This window comes from Sciurus vulgaris (genome assembly GCF_902686455.1).
Source record: "Sciurus vulgaris genome assembly, chromosome: 13".
NCBI classification, from domain to species: Eukaryota; Metazoa; Chordata; class Mammalia; order Rodentia; family Sciuridae; genus Sciurus; species Sciurus vulgaris.
Window position 1 is genome coordinate 72,570,868 of NC_136474.1, and position 20,474 is coordinate 72,591,341.

The window sequence follows — 20,474 nt, forward strand, 5'->3', positions numbered from 1 at the left end:
ATGAGCGGTGTTGGCTGGCAGGTCCCAGGAATGAGCGTTGGAAATGGAGCCTGGCATCCCAGGCAGAGGACTGAGGGGAGAGGGGCAGTGGGATGAGCCCATTCTGTCTGGCTGGAATGGCAGTGGGCAGCACAAGGGAGGAGCCAGGGAGTCTCTTCTGGGAGCTGTGAGAGGGACAGTCTGTGGTCTTCTCTGGCCTTTTTGTTTTTTTTTTTTTTTTTGTATTTGCTCAGGAAAAAGCCAAGGCGATAGGAAGAGCCAAGTCTCTTGCAACCACAGCTCAGGGACTGGGGACTCCAGCCCTGGGCCCTGCGGGGGGATGCCCTGTCCTCTCTGGGCTACTGAGAAATCAAAGCAAACTCAGCAAGAAAAAGAAGGGAGGGAGGAAAAGGAGAGAGCAGTCAGGAAGGCACCCGGCCAGCAGCGTTCTCTTCCTTCTCAGGACCTGCCACCAACCCCACAGCCAGGAGAGTGTGGGACATCTCATCTCAAAACCCTCCAAGCCCCAAAGGCCTCTGCCTCCTACCTTGAGTTCTTTTCTCAAAAGAGGGGAGGGGTCAAACATGGCAGCTTCATCTGGGAGGGTGGAGGAAGGAATGAGGGGCACAAGCACAGCAAAGGGGCCATCACCAGCAACGGCAAGGCCCAGAGAGTCCCTAACTGGAGAAGCAAAGAGATGACCCCTGGGTAACTACGTGCTTTGTGTTTCTAGGAGTCGAGGTGAAGGAAGGCAGTTCCCAGGTGTTCAAAGCTGGCTCTAGCCCTTCAACGTTGGCCCCAAGTCCCAAGAGATTCTGTACAGCCTTGGAGAGAGCACATGGGGCAGGACAATGCTGACTAGTGTTCCCAGGGGTCCAGACACGAACAGTGCCCTCGAGGGAAGGAGGGAAACATGGAGTCCCCAGAGCTGCGTGTGCAGGAGCCCTGGATCCGCCCCAGCTCCCTCTCTCGTCCTCATCTAGTTGGGCCCCATTTCTCACCTATGCTAACAGTGCTACGATCGAGGTGGAGGTGGTAAAACTAAGTCCAGTAAGAGAATGTTCTCCCAGGGCCTTTGGGAGAGCAAGCCTCCTGCAGTCTCAGGGTTCTCATAGGAAGGTTGGGTGTGTATGGTGTGGGGGTCGGGGGAGGGACCTAAATCGCCAACCCCCTTCATAGCACGGTGACACTGAGGCACAGAGGGTTGACCTGTCCAAGGTCACAGGATAGGAAAGAAAAAAAATGGGACCAGAATCTAGTGGCCTGGCTCCTGGCTCTCGGAGGCCTCTTTGCCAATAAGGCATTTGCTCTGAGTAGCCCACAGGCGTTTTTCTAAAGGATGTCTAGAGACCTGAAAACCACCCCCAGAGCAGTGCTGGGAGGGACTCCCCCATACCCGGGTGGGACTCAACCAATGTGTGTGCCCAGGACCCTGCCCTCCTTCCTGCTCCTCCTGGCCTGCCTTCCCACCAAGCAATCCCCTCCTTATAGGCCCGCCTGCCCCCAAAGTGTTCCTGTGCACCCAGCGGTATGGCCCTCCTCTGTGGCTGGGCCCTGTGAGTTTCTGTGCAAGACAGAGAGACAGCCAAGAAGAGGAGGCTCTGCTCCAGGAGCTGGGGGAGGAGATGCCCATCTCAGACACCAGCAAAAGGGAGGTGGCTTCCTTGGAGGCCTGGAAAATGCCATTCTGCTAGAATGTATTTTTTGATTCTCCCTTTGTGAAATAAAAGTTCAGACCCACTGGGTGGGGCAGGCTGGGCCTGCTGGGAGAGGGGACAGGGCTGGCTAACTGAGGTTGACCAAGGCCAGCCTAGTTGTTGGCTTCTGAGATGGAGGCCACGTGGTTGAGGCCAGCGAGCCCCGGGAGACCGGCCAGGCCTGTGGCCCAGGGGTCTGGCAGTGGGAAGTAGGGCCGCGCAGCGGCCACGTTCTCGGCCAGCGCGAAGGCCAGGAGGCCGCCCGCGTTCCTCTCGGCCTCCAGCTGTGCCCGCCCGAACAGCTTCATCTGCGTCTCCTCGAACTGCCGCTCCAGCTCCTGCAGGCTCAGCGCGCCCTTGGGTGCTGCCAGGAAGTGCTTGGCGGGGCTGGGGCCCGGGAGGCACACGGCGGCGCCGCCCAGGTGGCCGCCCACCTCGCCCAGCGCAGGCGGCATCACGAAGGTCGCCTTCTCCGGCGCTGGGCCGCCGGGCCCGAAGAGCAGGCTGGCGGCCCTCCAGGCGGCGGGTTTGCGGCCGCGCCGGGGCCGGGCCATGCGGCAGCTCTGGCGCTTGATGTGGCGGTGCAGGTGGTCGGAGCGCGTGAAGCTCTTGTAGCAGAACTCGCACTGGTAGGGCCGCACGCCCGTGTGGATGCGCATGTGGTTCTTGAGGTCGTAGTTGTGCACAAACTTGGCGTTGCAGTGAATGCACAGGTAGGGCCGCTCCCCTGTGTGCTTCCGCATGTGGATCTTGAGCTTGTCCTGCCTGCAATGCAGAACCGGGAGTCAGTCCCTGTGAGGAACACGGGGTCACTCTTCAAGGCCCTTTGTTTTCCCAGACTCCAGAACCGGCTAAGGCTCCCTATTGCCATGGTGTCAAACCCCAGGAATGGTGCCCATGCTAGGATCTACCTTCAGTGAAAGCCGCAGACTTCTGCCCCTATTCCCAACAGGTGTGGCTACTCACCTGGCTTAGAGGGATGGGGAAGGAGGGAAGGAGCTGTGTCCAGGACACCCTCCCAACTCCTTTTACACAGTACAGAATAATAAGTCACCCACAGTTTATGAGGGGCCTGTCTTAATACTGGAAAATAGATTTGCTGGGGAGATATGTATTCCCAAATTGGCAACGGGGTCCTAGCCCTCTGATGTGCAGCAACTCCTCCGGATGCTGGATCATACCTGAATCTCACACCCGCTCCTGCCAAGCAACAGCCTTCCTTCTGGGTTCAGCCTCTCACATTGTCCACAGGTCCCAGTCCCAGCCCAGCCCACAGGCTGTTGAGGTCTGTCACTAATCTGGAGGCTCTCGAGCCCCGGCACACCTCGCTCAGGCCTCCTGCACTATGGTTTCTTGTCCTAAGCCCTGGGCTCTCTCCTCTTTGTCTGTAGACAATTTCAGGGTTTACAAAGGAGCCAGGTGCAGCAGGAATGCAGCCTAATCTCCAGCGAAGCTTCTCGGGATTTAGGAGTTATTATTCAGAGGTAAGGTATGGTATAGGTGGGGCTCCTCTGGGGGTCTGGGAGCTCCTGCTCTATCCGCAGACCCGCACTCGTTTGCTGGGTGATCTTAAACAAGTTATGTAACCTCTCTGTGCAGAGCAGAATTTAGGGCCAGACATCAATCCCCAGAGTTGATGGACAGTCTGGGTTTGGTGAGCTACAGTCAACACACCTCCTGGTGGTCTTGAAAGGAAAACTGACGTCCTGGGTTGTTTTCCTAAGGACTGAGTGCTCAGCAAAGCAGTTTAAGGAGTCTTTCAGCCTGGCCAAGGTGGAGGAGCCTGGAGGCAGGAAGTCCTCTCAGGATTATTTTGTAGTTTTTCCCAGCTGGCCAGGAGGTCAGGAAACTTGCATATGGTCTCCCACCTCCTCCCTGCAGGTGTGGCTTGGGTGGAGTCTCTGCATGTAATTTCAGGCCCAGCTTTGAGGTCAGAGCAGATGTGTCCTCCCTAAAATGACCAGATTTAAACCACCCTTGGTATAACCCAGGATGTAGCAGGAACCTTGGTGTTCTGTGGCCACTAGAGGTCTCACTGGCTCTCATTTGAGAAGAAAAAAAAAAGTACCCCAGGGTCGGAGGAGAGAAAAGGAGAATCTTGTGAACACTGGTGGTGGGAGGTGGACCAGAGTGGACAGGGTGACAGGGTCAGCCCTCCCTCCTGTGCTCACTGGAGGGCTGGAGGGCCCCTGGGAGGCGGGAGGGAGAGGATGTGTGGGTAGGGGCAGGAAGCAGGAGGAAGAGGTTCCTGTTGAAACCGGTGAGTCTCCTCCACACACCAGACCCTCCTCTCTCCCACAACCCACCAGCCCTCCCTGCTGTGACTGCTGCGACGCCGCCCTGCTGGTACCTGCAACCCAGACTGTTGAAGATTTGAGCAGAGGGGGCCTTCCAGGGCATCCAGGCCCGCGGGCCCACACTTGGGTGTTGCATGAGAACCAGTATCGAGACTTGATGTGACAGAGTGCGGGTGCCTCCCAAAGCTCCTGGCTCAGCTCTGGGCTGGAGGAGGGGCAGAGAATTGGCATTTCTAACAGGTCACCAGAGGCAACTTGCAGGTTGCTGCTGGTGGTCCACAGACCCGCAGTGAGCCCCACTGGCCTCAGTAAATCCTTCACTCTGTCGGTGGGCACGCTGTGGCCCCATGAGGGGAACGGGCCAAGATCACCGGAGGGTAATGGCAGAGCTGAGACTAGAACTCAGGCCCAGGGGCCAGGGCCTTTTTCCTCACCACTGCACTGAGACCTGGGCAAAAATGTAGGGATGGGGCACAGAAAGCCATTTCTAGCCCATGGTGGTGCTTTCACTGTACTCTACAAATTCACCCAGGACCTGATGGCTGCATGGGTGGTAGGAGGACTACTAGGCCCACTCACTGGCTGGGTGACTCTCCACCTTTCCAGGCCTGGCAAAGGGCTGCACTCAGAATTGTCAAGCTCTACATACGTCATCTCATTTAGCCCTCCCCACAGCATCAGGACATGTGTGTATGTGGGTACATATATCCTAGTATACTCACAAACAGATGTGTATACATATATACACACACATATATACACACACTGGTGCGTATGTATGTGTATATTTTAAAATCACTATGACACATAATTCATAGAATTACTTCTTTGGGTCACTCTCAAACAACAAATGATGAAAACAGCAAATCCTCAAATGTCTAGGGCCTCCCTAGAAATATCTATAACTTCTCCCAAACTTCTCATTAGGGCATCCAAAATAAACCAGTGGCAATGGGAGGTGTCTCCACGTTCTTTGTTGAGTGCCTGCTCTGGGCAGGGGACACACTACTGTGATGACCCTGGAAGGTTGCTATTCGGAGGCAAAATATTGTCACCATGAGGACGCCTGGCCTGCAGCCTCTGAGGGCTCCTCAGAAGTGCACACTGTAACAGTGGAAAGAAGGCAGGGCCGGTGGGACTCTCCACTGGACAGTCCAGAGAGCAGGGGCGAGGGATCAGGACAAGCTAGTCCTGGAAACAATGCTAGAGATCGTGGAGCCCACCAGGAGCACTGCCCCCACGCTGTTTCCAGGCCTGAGTCCCAGGGTCCATTCACCTGTGTCATCAGCTGTGCACTTCCCAGGACCCTGAAAAGGTCCCGGAACCTTGAAAAGGTTCCCAGAACCAGATGGAGACCAGTTCCCTCACTTCCAAGATAAGAAAATCAAGGACCATCAGGGGAATGGCATTCTAAGGTCACACAATCTTCTTCATGGGATGACCTTTCTGTGTGGATGTCATGTCAGGTGGCTTGGCAGAGCTTGGCCTGGGCCAAGAATGCCCCAGAGAGCCAGTCCAGGTTCCTTCACTGTCTTGGACCCATTTTCTGACGTGTAAAACAGGAGCCAGTCTGCACCATTTGACTTCTGGTATTCCAAGAGTGTTTGCATCTGAGGAATGGGCTTTGAAGAATTTCTTTCCTGTCCTATTTTGGCTGGTTGGCTCCATGCAGGAAGTTGTTCTACCCTTGCTTCCCCATGAATTTGGCCTGTTTATGAGTTCCGCTGGCATATACTCAACTATGGGTCTCAGACAGTGGGCTCTTAGCTACCCCTTCCTGGTGTCCAACATCAACCTCCCAGGTTCCCTCTCCACTGGCCTAGGTGCTAACTTATCCCTTAACTTGGAGTTTAAAACTCCTTATAAACTCTCTCTGCTCCACTTGCAGCATCCCGCACCCCAGCACTGAGCCCAGGTGCTGTGTGGATTATGCTGTTCTCCCAAGCCACCCTCCAGCCAGCTTTGCATCATGGAACTCTTGCCTGCAGAACTGGACTGTCGGTCCCCCAGTACAGAGCTGGCCACTGGATGGAGGCTCTGGTGAACCCTGGCTCCTTTCCCTGGGGCCTGTCTGGTGTTTGCACACTGATGCTCCATCCTGGCTGCCCTCTCAGAAGGCCAAGGCCAGGTGCCAGTGTGCTCCTTCCTTCCCAGCCCCGCGCTCCTCATTTCAGCCCTCCACCACCCTGCACCTGCCCTGCTAGAATGTCTCATGCTCCAAATCTCACCCCCGCCCCCCCAAATGCTTCAAGGTCAAACTCAAGTGTGGTCTCACCCTGTCCACCCAGGGCTGTTGCTCAGACCCCTGACTTTCCATGCACCTGTTGCCTAAACATTGTTCCTCCAGGCAGGTCACCTGAGGGATAAAGTGGGAGCAATGAGAAAAGATGAGGTGGCAGTGGCTCTTTTTCTGTCCCCTGGTGGTCAGTATTGCCCTCTCAGCAAGTCAAGAGCCAAGGAGGACCCAGACTCCACACATGCATTGCCTGTGGTCCCTGCTCCAACATCCAGCACTCCTGAAAGATGAGAACAGCTGTCCAGAGGCCGTCTTGGCAAGGACCGCCTTTACTTTCCACGAGTGTGCTGTTTCCAGGACTAGGGCCACTGTGTGTGAAGATTCCTTGCATGCACACAGTCACTGCTCATCCCTGTCCCCCCATGCCCAGCCCTCTTGCTAGAATCAGAGGCAGCAAGTAATACAAATTCATGGGCAAGGAAGCAGTGATCCCTAACAAGTGCAGAGAGGGTCCAAAGCTCATGGAATGTCTCTCAGTACCAATTGTCGCATGGCTCAGGCGCTTACTGCGGCTGGCCATTCTGCTTGTCTCCCTGGAGCCTATGAAGTCCCTGTTACCATGATGCTTGTGAGGAAGCAGAGACAAAGTGAGGTGTGGTAATGTCTTTACAGTTTCCCACATCTTGGGCAATATCGAAATGGAATCAGGAAACTGGGAGTGACTTAGGGGACACCTATCCACCCCCTCAGGTTTCACCTGAGGCCCAAAGAGGGTGAGGTGACACAGCTAGCAGAAGAACCAGGCCCCAAACCTGAGTCTCCTGGTAACCACCTGGTGCTCTTTCCAAAGTCCCACAATCACACTGAGCCTTGCATGCACGCGCCATTCATTCCTCCAGTGACGGTTATTCCTGAAGCCTTCACCCAGCACCTGACCCTCGTTCTCCTCCTCTTCACATCCTTCCCTGCATCAGAGGCCCAGCCAAGCTCACAGGCGGCCAAGCTCCATCTGCAGCCCTGCTTCCAGCTCACTGTCAGGAAAGATGGGCTAGTCCTCAGGAGACTTCCAGAAAGGTCCCGGTCAGGGTGATGTCTCCACTCAACTTCCTGGTAACCTGATGGTCTGAGACCACCTCTCTTCCGGCTAGCCCTGCTAATGACATTATCTTATCTTAACAAGGTTCCCAGGGCTGCCAGGAGGGAGCAGGCTGGAAAGAGAGTCAGGGAAGAGAAAGCAGGAGGGTTGGCAGCTGCCTGGGGGTAGAGGGTGGTCAGTGTTTGGCTAGTGCTGCAGGCTGGGTAGGGGTGGGGGGTGCTGGACTCTAAAAGTGGCCACCTTGAGGATGTTGGAGAGGGTTATAAGAAAATGGTTCATCACGGAGTAAATTCGTACAGAGTGGAGGTTGTCCATCCTTTCCCAGGATGGCATGTCCTCCGCGGGACCTCCGTTGTGTCCGGGCCAGTCTCCTCATCTTGCACTTTTCTGTCTCCACTACTTTTCTGGCAGACACACCTGGGACACCTGTATGAGCCACGCTGTGCATGGGGCTGCAGGAGGGACATGGCCTATCCACTCTGTAAAAGTCCCTGGCAGAAGGGTCAGGTGAGGTAGGAGGAAGGTCCCCATGGCCTGCCATCAGGGACCTATGTGGCAGGGAGTGAGAGGAGGCAGTGCAGAGGCCTTCTCGGGACTGGGGTCAGGCCACACTGGCAGTGATGGCTGCGGATGGGGCAACAAGGTGTGCAGGGGTCACCACCTGCAGTTACTGCAGACAGATAAATGCCACCAAGCACAGCAATGTCCCTTCTTATCCTCCCTGGGTCACATGCTCCCTGTTCTTCAGGGGCCATCCTAGGGGCTGCCTCTGGCAGAGCCCCACAGTCCTCACCTTTGGTCCCTGGATGCCACACTCTCTGGGAGTAGAGGGTGAAGAACTCTTGGGGAGGGGGCTGGGGTGATCTTGGTCCAGACTACCACTGACCTTGGCCTGAGCTGTTTCTCTGTCCTGAGTCCGACCTGAGAGGGATGGGTTTGGGCAGGAGCTGTCTTTCTGTCCAGCACAGACACCAGCCTTTCTTAGGAAGGAAATGGTGTCCTTGGATCAGGCCCCTGTCCCTTGCTCTCACCCAGGGAACGAGCTCCTGAGGACTCCCCAGTGAACACAGACTTGGGCCCTGGCACGGGAGGAGGCACTCAGAACCCAGTGACTTCCGGGGGACCACAGCTAGGAGTGGGCAGCAGGGGCCTGTAGAAACAGCTGGGGTGAAGCCCGAGATGCCCTGCCTAGGGGTATTTTATATCTAGAACAGATTGATGGTGAGACAACTGGTGGGACTGGCCAAAATCTAGAGCTACCTAAAAGGTAAGGTTCCTGACACCAAGGAACAGACAACACCACGGTGGGGAGAACCTCCCCTCAGAGGCCCAGAGAATGAGAGCAACAGGCAGGGCCTCAGGGGTGGTAGGGACTCTGTTGATGGGACCTGCACCCCTCCCCCTTGGGTGTGACGGCTGAATGCACGAGGAATGGTGCCCGTGGGGTGTGGGCATTCTGGGAATTGGCATTTGGGAGGCATAACTCAGAGCCTGGGCCAAAGGGCCACCATATGCAGGGGAAGAGCAGCCCCCTCCAAGGCCATAGGACGAATGAGAGGTAGGTCTGAGGAGCTGGACTCTTCCCGGCATTGAGGAGGGAAGACACGGGGCCCGGCCAGAGGCTGCAGCTTAGGAAGGACTCCAACTCCAGGTGGGGACACTGTCCAAGAGGAGGCCTGGAGGGCAGTGTCGGTCCCTCTCAGCCTCCGTGGGGGCCAGCCTAGGCTTGGCCTCACAAGCAACTATGGGGACTCCAGTGGCCTCTACGCAGAGCCTCCAGGTGGGCAGGAAGGGGAAGGTGTTATGGATCATGCAGGGACTTGGCCAAAAAGCAGGTCCCCGTGGAAAAGCGGCAAGGGGACTTGGCCTCAGAGAGGAAGGCGTCAACCTGGAGAGGCCAGGAGTGGGACTCTTAGAGGACAGGAAGGAATCCTTGCAGGACAGCCCTGGAGAGGGAGCGGGAAGCAAAGGAGCAGCGATTCTGAGGAATGCGGTGGGGAGGGGCCAGGAGCCGGCAGCATGGCGGCTGCAGCCCACGCCCCTGAGGAGAGGCGGCCCAGAAAAACCTCCACCCCTCCTGCCCGCTGACCCCGGCTTTCTATGCTCCTGGGAGAGGGGGCCCCAAAGCTTGTCTGCTCTTTTTCCGGAGGGTCAGGGCCCAGTGGGAACCAAGTGAGAGGAGGTCTGGTGGGGGCTGGAATGCAGCTGCAGCAGCTGGAGACAGGCCTGGGGCCCAGATGCTGTCCTGCAGAGCAGGAGGAGCAGGAGTAACCCGAGGGCTGGCAGGGCAGATGGCTGAGTGGCCGGAACCGCCCCAGGGCTGAGGTGGCCTGGAGGAGTAGGAAGACTGCAGACACAGGGGTCACCCTAAGTGACCATCAGGAATATGCTGGGTGGGAGCATTCTGGAACGTCACCCTCCATACAAAACCGCATCGCTGCTCAAACCAGGAGGCCTACTCCCAGAGAATATTCCAGTGTCCCAGAGAGGGTGAGAAGTCCATGTGCAGTGACTGACCAAGTTTAAAACGTTCCCTAGGGAAGTCAGGGCCCACAGACTGGCCAGACCCGGGCAAACCTCACAGGAGCCTGAGGTGAGAAAGGCCTAGAGGGGAGGGGATGGGAAGGAAAGGAGCAGGGGACTCCGAGTGCCAGGTGGGCTCATGGTGTGGTACCCTGAGACACATACCCCATTGAAGTCACTGGCCTGAGTGTCCCCTGAAGGGAGAGGGTTCCCAGAGTCAGCCATCTACCAAGGGACAGGCACAGGAAGTTAGGGAGGGGGAGCTGGCTGGGCAGAGGGTGCTCCAGGCCGATTCATGGCTGGCTTTGCAGATCTGATCTGTCTTTGAAGTTGTTCCCGGGGCTGGGAGACTCAGGTTGGAGCAAGGCCCTTGCTGAAGATGAGTGAATTGTACTTGAGTTTGGCCTCTCTCTGAGTTCTGGTTCACCGCCTTCCTGTCACCTGTGCTTTGGTTAACACCGTGTTTGGGTGTTCTAGCCTGCCCTGTGGGGTGAGTGAAGTCAGGAGAAGCAAGGGTGAGGAGTGGGGGCTGCACTGCCCACACGGCATCGGCTCAGGAGCTTTGGATCCAGATGCTCTGTGGAGCTACAGGGTCGGAAAGCCCTGAGGTCAGCATTGGCAGGTGGCTGGGCCCACAGCAGTGAGCTGCTAAGAGAAGGGGACATATCCTGCAGATTTGCCCTCCACTGTGACCTGAAGGCATCTGGGGCAGATTCTGTTTGGAGTTTCCCTTGCAGAAGCAGCCGTGAGCGGGACCCCAAAGCCCCCTTGGAAGCCATCGGTGGTGTCACAGAGCTGTTTCAGCAATGCCACTGCTATTGCAACAGATTTCTGAAACCCTTCTCTGGCCACTCTAAACTGAGTTCCCACCCAAGTCGCCCAACGACCAGTCTCATCATCACTTTATAGGGCCCATCTTGGTTTTCTTCCTGGAAAAGCACAGTCCTTCACTCAATAGCCACCTTGAATCAAAAATTTCACTCTGTCCTCAAAGACCAAAGCTTTGGGACCACTGAGGAAAATCAAAGGAATGAGCCCCCAATAACCCCCAAAGGCACATTTCCAAGAGAATGTGGGGTGATGGTGATGACATTCAAATAAGTGGGGGGCTGTCAAGGCAAGCTCTTTAGGGGACAGTGCAGAGGGGAAGGACCTGGTCTAGTAAATCCTGGTTGCAGGATAGGTATCATCAGGGTCTGTCAACATCCAGCACACTGAAGTGACCAAACCCCCGGGCCAGGCCACTTATCCAAGCTTCCGCACTGTGGACATGGCTGAGAAGATCAGTCTCACACTAGGGAGCAACAAAGGCACCAAACAAAACAGGAAAGACAGTAGGGTGAATCGGACATCACTTTCCTATGGTCATGTGAATACATGACCAGGGTAACTCCACATCGTGTACAACCACAAGGATGGGAAGTTACACTCCATGTATGTAACATATTGCAAAATACATTCTACTGTCATGTAGAACTAAAAAGAACACATTTTTTTTTTTTAAAAAGAAGGAAAAAGCAATGGTACCAACAAGCTGTATATTCCAAAAATGAGGCCTTTCAAAACCTAGCAGCGGGCAGAGCTGACCTCACATCATCCCATCTGTCAGTTTTGAGCACAAAAGTTGCACAGAGAAAGTACATGCCACATGTTTGCTGAATGGGATGGTGTCCCTGAGAGGCCAAAAGTTTACAGTGTGTTGATTCCTAATCTTACAACAGTATAAAGCTGTTTCTTCCAACATGGAAAGGCAAAGGAGAGAATATACAGGGAGGCCTGTCCTGTAAGGATGAAGGAAGGGTCACAGGGGTCTCTGCAGTCTCCTGGCCACAGACTTTGATGTCATACATGGACTGGGGTTCCAGTTTCCTGTCATTTTCCAGGTGCACTTACAAGGGGCCAGCTAGCCACGGGGAGATGGGCTATAAACAAAGGTGACAGTGCTTGCCTGTGTTCCCAGGGCCCTTAGTGTTCAGGACATGCTTCATGAAGGGGAGCTGCAGCTTGTCCAAATGAAATGCCTGAGCTGCACCCCTCTGGGGAGCTCCAGCCTGGGTTCCATGGATTTGCAGTGGGAAAGGAGACAGGGAGGCCAAGCAAACCAGGTGCTGAGGTCCCTCAACCCAGCTAGGCCCTGACCTGTCTCATGTCTTATATTTCCACCTAATACTGTATTTGAGAACATATTTTAGCTCCCAAATAGGGTTTGGAAGTCACGGTACTGGGTAATGCTTAGCATCCTGCCTAGCAATGAACTTAACACATGTCAAGGATCTAGCTGGGGCTCTCTCTCCATCCCAGCCTTCCATGCCTCTCTTTGCTGTCATCCCCCAGCCTGTGGCCCTGTCCCCAGCACCCTGCACCCTGCCCTCACTGCAGCTGCGCACCTGGTGAAGCGGACTTCGCAGATGTTGCACATATATGGCTTCTCCCCGGTGTGGGTCCTCATGTGCCGTGGCAGTTTCCCGGCCCCCATGATGACTTTGTGGCAGATGGGGCATTGCTGAGATGCCTTGGGCTTCAGCTTGCGCTCCTCCACCAGTGGCCAGGGTGGGAAGAGGCTCCCCAGGTGGGTGGCACTCAGGAAGTTGAGATAGGCACCGTAGTCGTTCTCTGCCTTGATGGGGCCCAGTGGCCCCCCAGGCAGGTCAGGGAACATGTCCTTGAAGAAGTCGCTAGGGAAGGGTGGTGGTGGGGGTGGGGGCAGCTCTTCCTTCTCCTCCTCCTTGATCTTCCGGTTCTTGATGACCAAATCCAGTGGCCCACTGTCCATCGGCTGCTCAGGCAGCTGGGCAAAGGCACCAAAGTCCCCTGGCCAGATGTGTGGGAAGAAGTCCGGGGCAAATGGAGATAAGGAGGGTCTCCTGTCAGGGATGTTGGCTTTGGGGTACAGGTTCTCCCTCAGCAGAGATTCGATGGAGAAGTCCCGGATCACCCCTAGATGGCCAGGGCTGCCAGCCTGGAAGGAATCAGGGAAGTCCCTGGGTGTGTCTGAATAGGCCTTCTCCGTGAGATGGTCTGACTTGGAGGGGCTTTGGTGGCAGTTGATGTCCTGGGGGTCAGGCAAGTTTTCTTGGTCAGCAAAGTCCTCTGTGTCATCATCGTCCTCCTCCTCTTCCTCCTCCTCCTCCTCCTCATCCTCCTCGTCGTCGTCATCCTCATCGTCGTCGTCGTCCTCCTTGTCGTCCTCCTCACCGCCGTCACCGCCAGGCTCCATGATCTCCAGGCACACGTTCACGATGCACTGGATCTCCAGCATCCTGGCGGCATTGAGGATGTGCTTGACGTTGGAGGCGGTGATGGTGAGCGTGGAGGTGTAGGCGAACTCCAGGATGGCGGCCAGCGCCTCGGGCTGGACGAAGTCGATCTCGTACACGTAGGGCTGGCTGGCCAGGCTGCCGGCCGTGAAGAGCTTCTTGAAGTACTTGCTGCAGGCGGCCAGGACGGAGCGGTGCGTGCGGTACTCCTGCTCCTGCACCACCAGGAGCACGTCGCAGAGCAGACCATCGTGCCGCTGCTCGTTGAGGCTGCACAGCACCTCGCTGCTGTGGTTGGGGAAGGGAATGCCGATGAGCTCGTCGATGCCACTGGCCATGTTCTCAGCCAGAGCCCTGCGGGACACGGAGAGGGAGTCGGGTTAGCGAGCACAGCCAGGGAGGAGGACTCGGTTGGAGCTCTGGACCCCCTGCTCCCCCGCACCCTCTGCTTGGCTGAAGGCTCCCCTGTGGTAGGAAGCCAGCCCTCCTCTCAGCTTTGCCAAACCTCACGTGCAACCCCCAGCCCAGCTCAAGCTGCAGCTGTTCTTGTGCCCTAGGACTCTGGGAGCTAGTATCTGGCCAGTGGGCATCAGCTACTTAGCAAAGGCCACAGGGCTCCTCGCAGGTTCCATTCACCAAATTTCACTTTGTCAAGGGAATACCAGCATGAACAACCTCCTGAAAGTCAGCTCTTCTGTATGCTTGGGCATGGTGGCCACCTCCCACACAAGGGCCCCTGGGTGCTTCTGCTGACTGGTTGTTTCCCAAGTCCTCAGACTCCATTGCAGACTCACATTTTGCACTGGCTACCAGGAAGTTTAAGACCAATTTTATGGTCCATTATCAGCAAGTGAATGGGGCCTCACGGCATCTGTTTAGTCTCCCGCCCCTACTCCTGGCTTCACTGTAGGTGATGGACTTTCCTTTCATTTGCAAATCTTGATCTTTTTTTACTTTAAAACTAACATCTTATATATGTATGTCTGCTTCTCTTATAAATAAACATTTGAAAATCAATGTAGATGCAAGTGCATTGCTAATTAATTTATCATGTCTGTATTCTGTTAGCCTCCCATTTTTATAAACCCCTGAGGGAAGAATCCTCTTCTGAGACTCCTCTGTCATTATGGGTGGTCCCGCATGATGGATGGTTTGACTTGGCATTTTCAACTGTAGGGTGGTGTCAGAGTGCACCCCTTCCACCACTGTTTTCCACTTTCAGTACAGTATTCAATGAATTACACGAGACATTCGACACTTGATTATAAAATAGCTTTGTATGAGAGGACCTTGCCCACCGCTGTAGGCTAATGTAAGGTTGGGGGAGGCCAGGCTGAGCTATGTTGTCTAGTACATCAGGTGCAGTACATGCATTTTTGATTTAAATATTTTTAACTTATAATGCATTTATTGGGATGGAGCCCCACCATAGGCAAGGAACATCTGAATATATGTTTAGTTTGAAATGTGGTCAGTGGTGATCATCAGGAGACAGAAGGACAGCACAGAGGTTGACTAGGTCCCCTCCTGTCGGGAAGTACAAATCCCAGACTGTTGACATTTGCAATCTGATAAAAATTGACTCATGCCAGAGCAAGAACTGAAAGGGGCCCGTGGATAAATCCTAGCACTGGCCTGATCCTTATCTTGGTACACATTAAAATGAGCAGAAAAGAAAAAGAAAGACTTGTAAGCCCCATATGTCAGTGGGAATAGCTCTGGGGATCCCCACACATGTGTCTTCTGGGAACTTCAGCCCAGATGGCAGAGGGAGGGGAAGTGAGGAGTGAGAGGTGCCAGGCTTATCATGAAGATGCTCAGAGAGCTGGTGGGCATGCAGGGTGCTGGGTGCTCCTCCCCCAGCCTCTCCACCACTGGGCAGCCTGGACCTTCCTAGGCAATCCCACTGAGTCAGCGCTCAGGAGATCTCCCAGAGCTAAGGCTCTTGCTTTCTACCTTCTTATCTTTAAAAGGATCAGAGACCCCACTTGCCATGCCCTTGGTCCCTCAATAACCATTGGGTACTCTCCCAGGCACTGTCCTGTGCTCTAAGGATGCACAGAGAGCAAACCAAGAAGGCCCCTGCTCTGACCGGGCATGGCAACTGTAAGGATAACAGAGCATGCTCCACTAAAGAGGGCATACAGAAGTCATCTTATTTGAAAGATGTTCCTCATTATTAGTCATCACAGAAGTGCAACTTAGAACCACAATAAGCTATTGCTACATACCTATTAAAGTGGCTAAAGCTTTAAATAGTGGAAACACCAAATGCTGGTGTAGATATGAAGGTGGATCACTCACGCATTGCTGGTAGAAATGCAAAATGGCCACTCTGGAAAATATATGTCAGAAAACCAAATATGTCACTACCATAAGACTCAGTAACTGCATTCTTGGGCATTTACCCCAGAGAAATGAAAACTTTGGTCCACACAATAACCTCCACACAAATGTACATAGTTGCTTTATGTTACCAGTCAATAACTGGAAATGACCCAGATGCCCTCCAACAGGTGAGTGGGTGAGCACACCATAGTGCATGCAGACCATGGTTTAGCAGAGAGGAGGAACATGCAGGGACATGAAGGACTCTCCATGGGATCATGCTGAGCAAAACAAGACCGTCCCATTGGCTACACAGTGCATGATTCCACTTATGTGACATTTTTGGGGATGACAATATTACAGAATTGATGAGCTAAGTGGTTGCCAGGGGCTGTGGTGGGGGTGCTGGTGGGAGAAGAGTAGGTGTGGCTATAAGGGCCATAGGAAGGGTCTCCTGGTGCTGGAAATGCCCAGTATCTTGACTGTATTCATGTCAGTAGTACTACGGTTTTGCAAGATGTTTCTACTGGGGAAACTGAGCAAAGGGTATATGGGATGTCTCTATTGTCTTTCACAAGTGCATGTGAACTACCAACTAACTCAAAATAAAAATTTTAATTTTAAAAATCAAATGATAGAAACGCACCTAAATCAATCAATCATGCCCCCCACCCTGATGTCTACCTATTGTCTATCTACTGCAGGATGAGGTGGGGGCATGGCAGGAACTACTTTATCCTGGGAGGTCAGTGGAGGCTTCCTGGAGGAAGCATCATTGGAGTTGAGACCTAGAGGATGAGAAGGACCCAGCCGTGGGTCACTGTGGGGAACAGGGTGGAAGACCCACCAAGGTGCTCTTGGTCTGGGACCACTCGATTTTTGACTGCTGACAAATCTACTTCTGTATTTCCCTGGTGGCTCCGATGGGCCATGTCTATGCCCATCTCCCAGGGCTTGTGTGGGACTTGCCTGTCCTTCGCTCTGACCAGAGATGGTGTCCCCAGGCCCTATGCTTCAACGGGCTGTGCTGCCGAAAGAGCTGTGGGGCTGCCTCCCCCCTCTAGAGTGGAAACAAACTCTTAGGGGTTCCCTCCTTTCCCTGCACCCCATGGCCTGATCCCCACTTAGCAGGGGGAGCTGGAGGAACTAGGGCAGCCTGCGAGACTGAATACCAGGTGACTTTCAGGACTGCTCTGCCCCAAGAGGGTGGCCTTGTGGGCAGCTGGACTGGAGGCCAGCGGGCTGCCTCTCTGGGACCCGGATCAGAGGGGTGCTCAAGTTTGAACTACAATTAATTTTGAATGTGTGGAGTCAGAAGGAGTATGACCTTCTAAGCAGTGAGCAAGGGCCCTGAGGACACCTTCCTTGGACCCCAGCTCTGCTTCAGATATTGAAGACCTGGGAGGACTAGGAGGAGAGGGCAGGTCCCCGGGTCAGCACCTTCTCTCTTTGGGCCAAGTGCTGGCCCTAAACACGTGTTCCCGGATGAGGTGCCGGGATCCCCATCTGCCCTCAGGCCTCCTCAGTCTTTACACACTGGGATCTAGAACCCGCTGTGATCAGACTCCCGCTATCCAGACGAGGGGTGGGGCACGAGGATCTGAGCTCCAGCTCCTGCTTCTGGCAGCAAGGGTAACTCCAGTTGTTTCTGTTGTCACTCGGTGAGTGACCTGGACTGTGGGTGATTGAGAGGTGCTCAGGGACACCTCTATGGCAGAGGGTGGGAGCACTGGGGACAGCCAGAGTTGGGTGGTCCTGCCTTCCAGGGAGGCTAAACAGGCAGGGAAAACGGCTGGCTGAAGCCCCCAGGCAGCCTCGGGAGTGCAGGGTGAAGACACCCGGACCCCCAGGCTCCTGGCCTGCGCTTTCCAGTCTTGGGGAGGCGCTCTTCTCAGAGGCCTAGACAGAGCTGCTGTTTCTCCGGGCAGTGTCCCTGCCCTGTGGCAGTGGTAAGGCTTGCCTGGGAAAAGAGGAGGGGAGGAAGGAAAGGAGGCCACGGCTCAAAAGACCTTCTCCATTCCACCTTCTGAAAACAGCCGTGTTTGCCACTTACGTGGATGGGGTAGCTGGCCGCAAGACTCCCCTTCCATGTGTCCCAAATGTACCTCTGTGCCCCTACTCTTCAATTCCCAAACATAAATTCCGTTTTCAGCCTTCAAGACTGCTCACGCTGGGCTCTTGCCTCCAACAAATACACCTCCAGGACTCCACATCCCACCCACACTCCAAGGTCCCACTCAGATGACCACTTCTCCAACCCTCAGTTCAGATGTAGGTCTCTCCAGCCTTTGGTCTCCTGAACATTTGGTAATCCCTGTCATTCTTCTGGTTCTGTCTTGTACTATAACTTGTTTTATGCATGTCTGGGCATCTCTGCTAGATTGTAAGCTGCTTGAGGGCAGATATTACCATTAAATGCTGGCGTTTAGCTGGTGAAGGTCTATGGCAAGGGCTGTCCTTAGCCATGCTAAAATTACTGTTGTGTGCGTTGTTCACTGTACAATGTTACTCCATCTGTTAGGAGACTGTGGTGGCAGATTCAAAGATGGTCCCTATGATTCTTACCTCTTGGTGGCAAGGTTTCATGCCTTTATGTGTTGTCCTCCCACATAAATAAGAATGACCTGTGTGACCAATAGTATCTATGGAAGTGGTGATATGTGACCGCACCTCTGGGGTGGGGTCAGGAAAGACATCATTGTTTCAACTTTGCTCTCTGTTGGATCATTCATTCTGGGGAAACTAGTAGCCATGTTGGGAGGATGCTCAAGCAGCCATCTGGAGAAGACCATGAGGCATAGAACTGAGGCCTGCCAACAGCCAACACCTGCTTTTCAACTGTGTGAGTAACCATCTTTTGAGTGGCTCTTCCAATAGCATTAGACCTTCTGATAATGGCAGCCCTGACTGCAGCCTCATGAGATACATGGAACCAGAGCTGCAGAACTAGTGAGACAATAAATGTTTATTCTCGCTTTAAACCACTAAGTTTCAGTTATTTGTTATGCAGAAATAGATATCTGACACAGGGCACTGCTCATTTCGCAGACATTATAGATTTGTGATATTTATCATGACAATTTTCTGGCAGATGGCAGGTTAATGTCTCAGCCTAACAAAATCAGCATATTACAACGTTTCAGTAGATGAAAGCGAATTTATTGAGGAGGTGAGTTTTTTTCTAGTTCCCACAAAGCCACACTATGGGAAGCAGGGTCCTGAAAGTCAGAGTGGCCTTCTCCACTGAGTGTCTGTGAGTGGAATGCCCCTTCCACTATTAGGTAAAAAGCCAAGGTCAGTAAAACCCCAGGGAGTTAGTTCTTTATGGGGAGCTGAGTTTTATTGCTTGCCAGGCACTTATTCTTTTAAAGATGACGATGTTTGAAAACCCTTCTTTTGGAAAATTCCTTAGGCTTTTCGCTGCCTTTTGAAGCTGCCTTTTGGTGCTCTGTCTCACTGCATGATGACTGTGTCCAAGCCCATGAAGTGTCTACCCTACACTAAATGGCCCATCTCTGAGCTTCTGGAGCAAAATCTACTTGGCATCTGGAATCAGGAAACCATAGCTGTGTGCTTTTTAGGAGGCCCCTCCACCTCTCTGGGCTTCTGTATTCTCATCCTGTCATTGGATGTTTGTGAGAAATCTGATAACACATGCGTGCACGTCATTGTGACCAAGAAGAACTCGAGGAGGGGTAACAGGCCCTGGTCACCCTGGACTTGAAGGCTGGTCTTCCCAGCAGCAGCTTCTCACTGTGTCTTGGTTTGTGGTCTTTGTTCCATTCCTGGAGGAACAGATGTAACCATGGTAGCTAGGGGTTGTTTTTCCAGGCAAGAGACTAACCCCAGGGCAGGGGCTGGGAGGGGTGTGCTGTGGTCTGAAGGCAGGCGGGAGCTGCATTCACTGTTTCATTGTCTCTCTGGGAAGAAGTACCTCCACCCTGTGCTCTGGGAGCTTCCCTGGTGACCCTAAGATTCCCATGCCCTGATGGGGCCAGCAGACATCAGTGTCCCAAAGCGGGTGCCATGCCCCTCCCCGCCTTCCCGCCCAAGCCTTCCACCCCCTTCCCTCTCATCGTCCCAGCCAGGGTAGTCTGTCTCCAAGAATAACATGCACAGGGAAAAAAAATTAAACATTCAGGCACACACACACACACACACACACACACACACACAACAAAACCCTCTCCACAGCTTGTAGAGGCTTGATGCAAAATATAACCTCTAGAAAGAAGGGGATAGAAAATGCATGTACAGTAGATCAAATAAAGGTGAAAGAAGGAAAGAGCAGAAGAGGAGCTCAGACATGGAGGAAAGAGGAAAGGGGAAGCGTGACAGTGGGGTGGTATGCCATTCTTAGGTATGGCCACCATTGCAGAGGATACAAGGCCTAACTTAGCATGCCCTTCCACCATGGTGGTGGAAAGTTCTGGAACCCAGGCAGGTCCAAGTAACTTTGTCTGACAAAGACAGGGCCTTGGATTCTCCCACTGTAAAATGAGAGCCTCTGCTCTTCACAGAGAGACCTGTGTTCCCTTCTCTCCCTTCCGTGGGGTCGGCAAGGCAGCCAGCATTTACAATCATCCTCAGTACTAGCTACCAGTACCAAGCACCTCTCACACGGCAGTCGCCAAACCTCTGACGCTTCCTCAACTAGCACACCTCTGGAAGGTGGGCTTCTTTACCAGGACCTCCAAAGCATGGGTAAACAGGTAGAGAGAGGCCAAGGGATGTGCCCAAGAAGACCCAGCCAGGGAGTATCCAAGCCAGGATTTGAACCCTGATGCATTTGGTGCCAGAGCCCACTTTTTGCCCCTTCACCATGCCGCTGCCTCCTGATTCCACCTTGAGGACAGAGGGATTTGAATCCCCCTGAAGCCTGGCTCTTACTTCAGGGTTTGAGCAGAGCCAGGCCTGAGGGATGCATACCAGGGGGCCGCGGCTCACGCTGCGGGTAACCAAAGGGGGATGGAGAGGAGCGGAGTGAAAAGAGGTGTGGACAGGCCCTGGACTCTGTGGGTGGGGCACCAGGGCAGGCAGCAGGGCCTCCCCTCCCCTGGG

The 20,474-nt window shown here is 54.0% G+C and overlaps 1 protein-coding gene across 4 annotated transcripts in view; it reads right to left on the reverse strand.

Annotated features, from left to right (window-relative positions):
* Nucleotides 1–731: 731 nt before the first annotated feature.
* The window catches only part of ZBTB7C (zinc finger and BTB domain containing 7C), a 327,812-nt gene continuing 308,069 nt past the window's right edge, over nucleotides 732–20,474 (reverse strand). For all 4 annotated transcript variants that reach the window (XM_079108989.1, XM_079108991.1, XM_079108990.1 and 1 more), the window contains 2 exons: nucleotides 12,216–13,439; nucleotides 732–2,441 (listed from right to left, as the gene is read on the reverse strand). In XM_079108989.1, the coding sequence (XP_078965115.1) occupies nucleotides 1,790–2,441; nucleotides 12,216–13,423 (1,860 nt within the window). In that variant the 5' untranslated portion in view covers nucleotides 13,424–13,439 and the 3' untranslated portion in view covers nucleotides 732–1,789. The remainder of the gene's footprint in view (nucleotides 2,442–12,215; nucleotides 13,440–20,474) is intronic.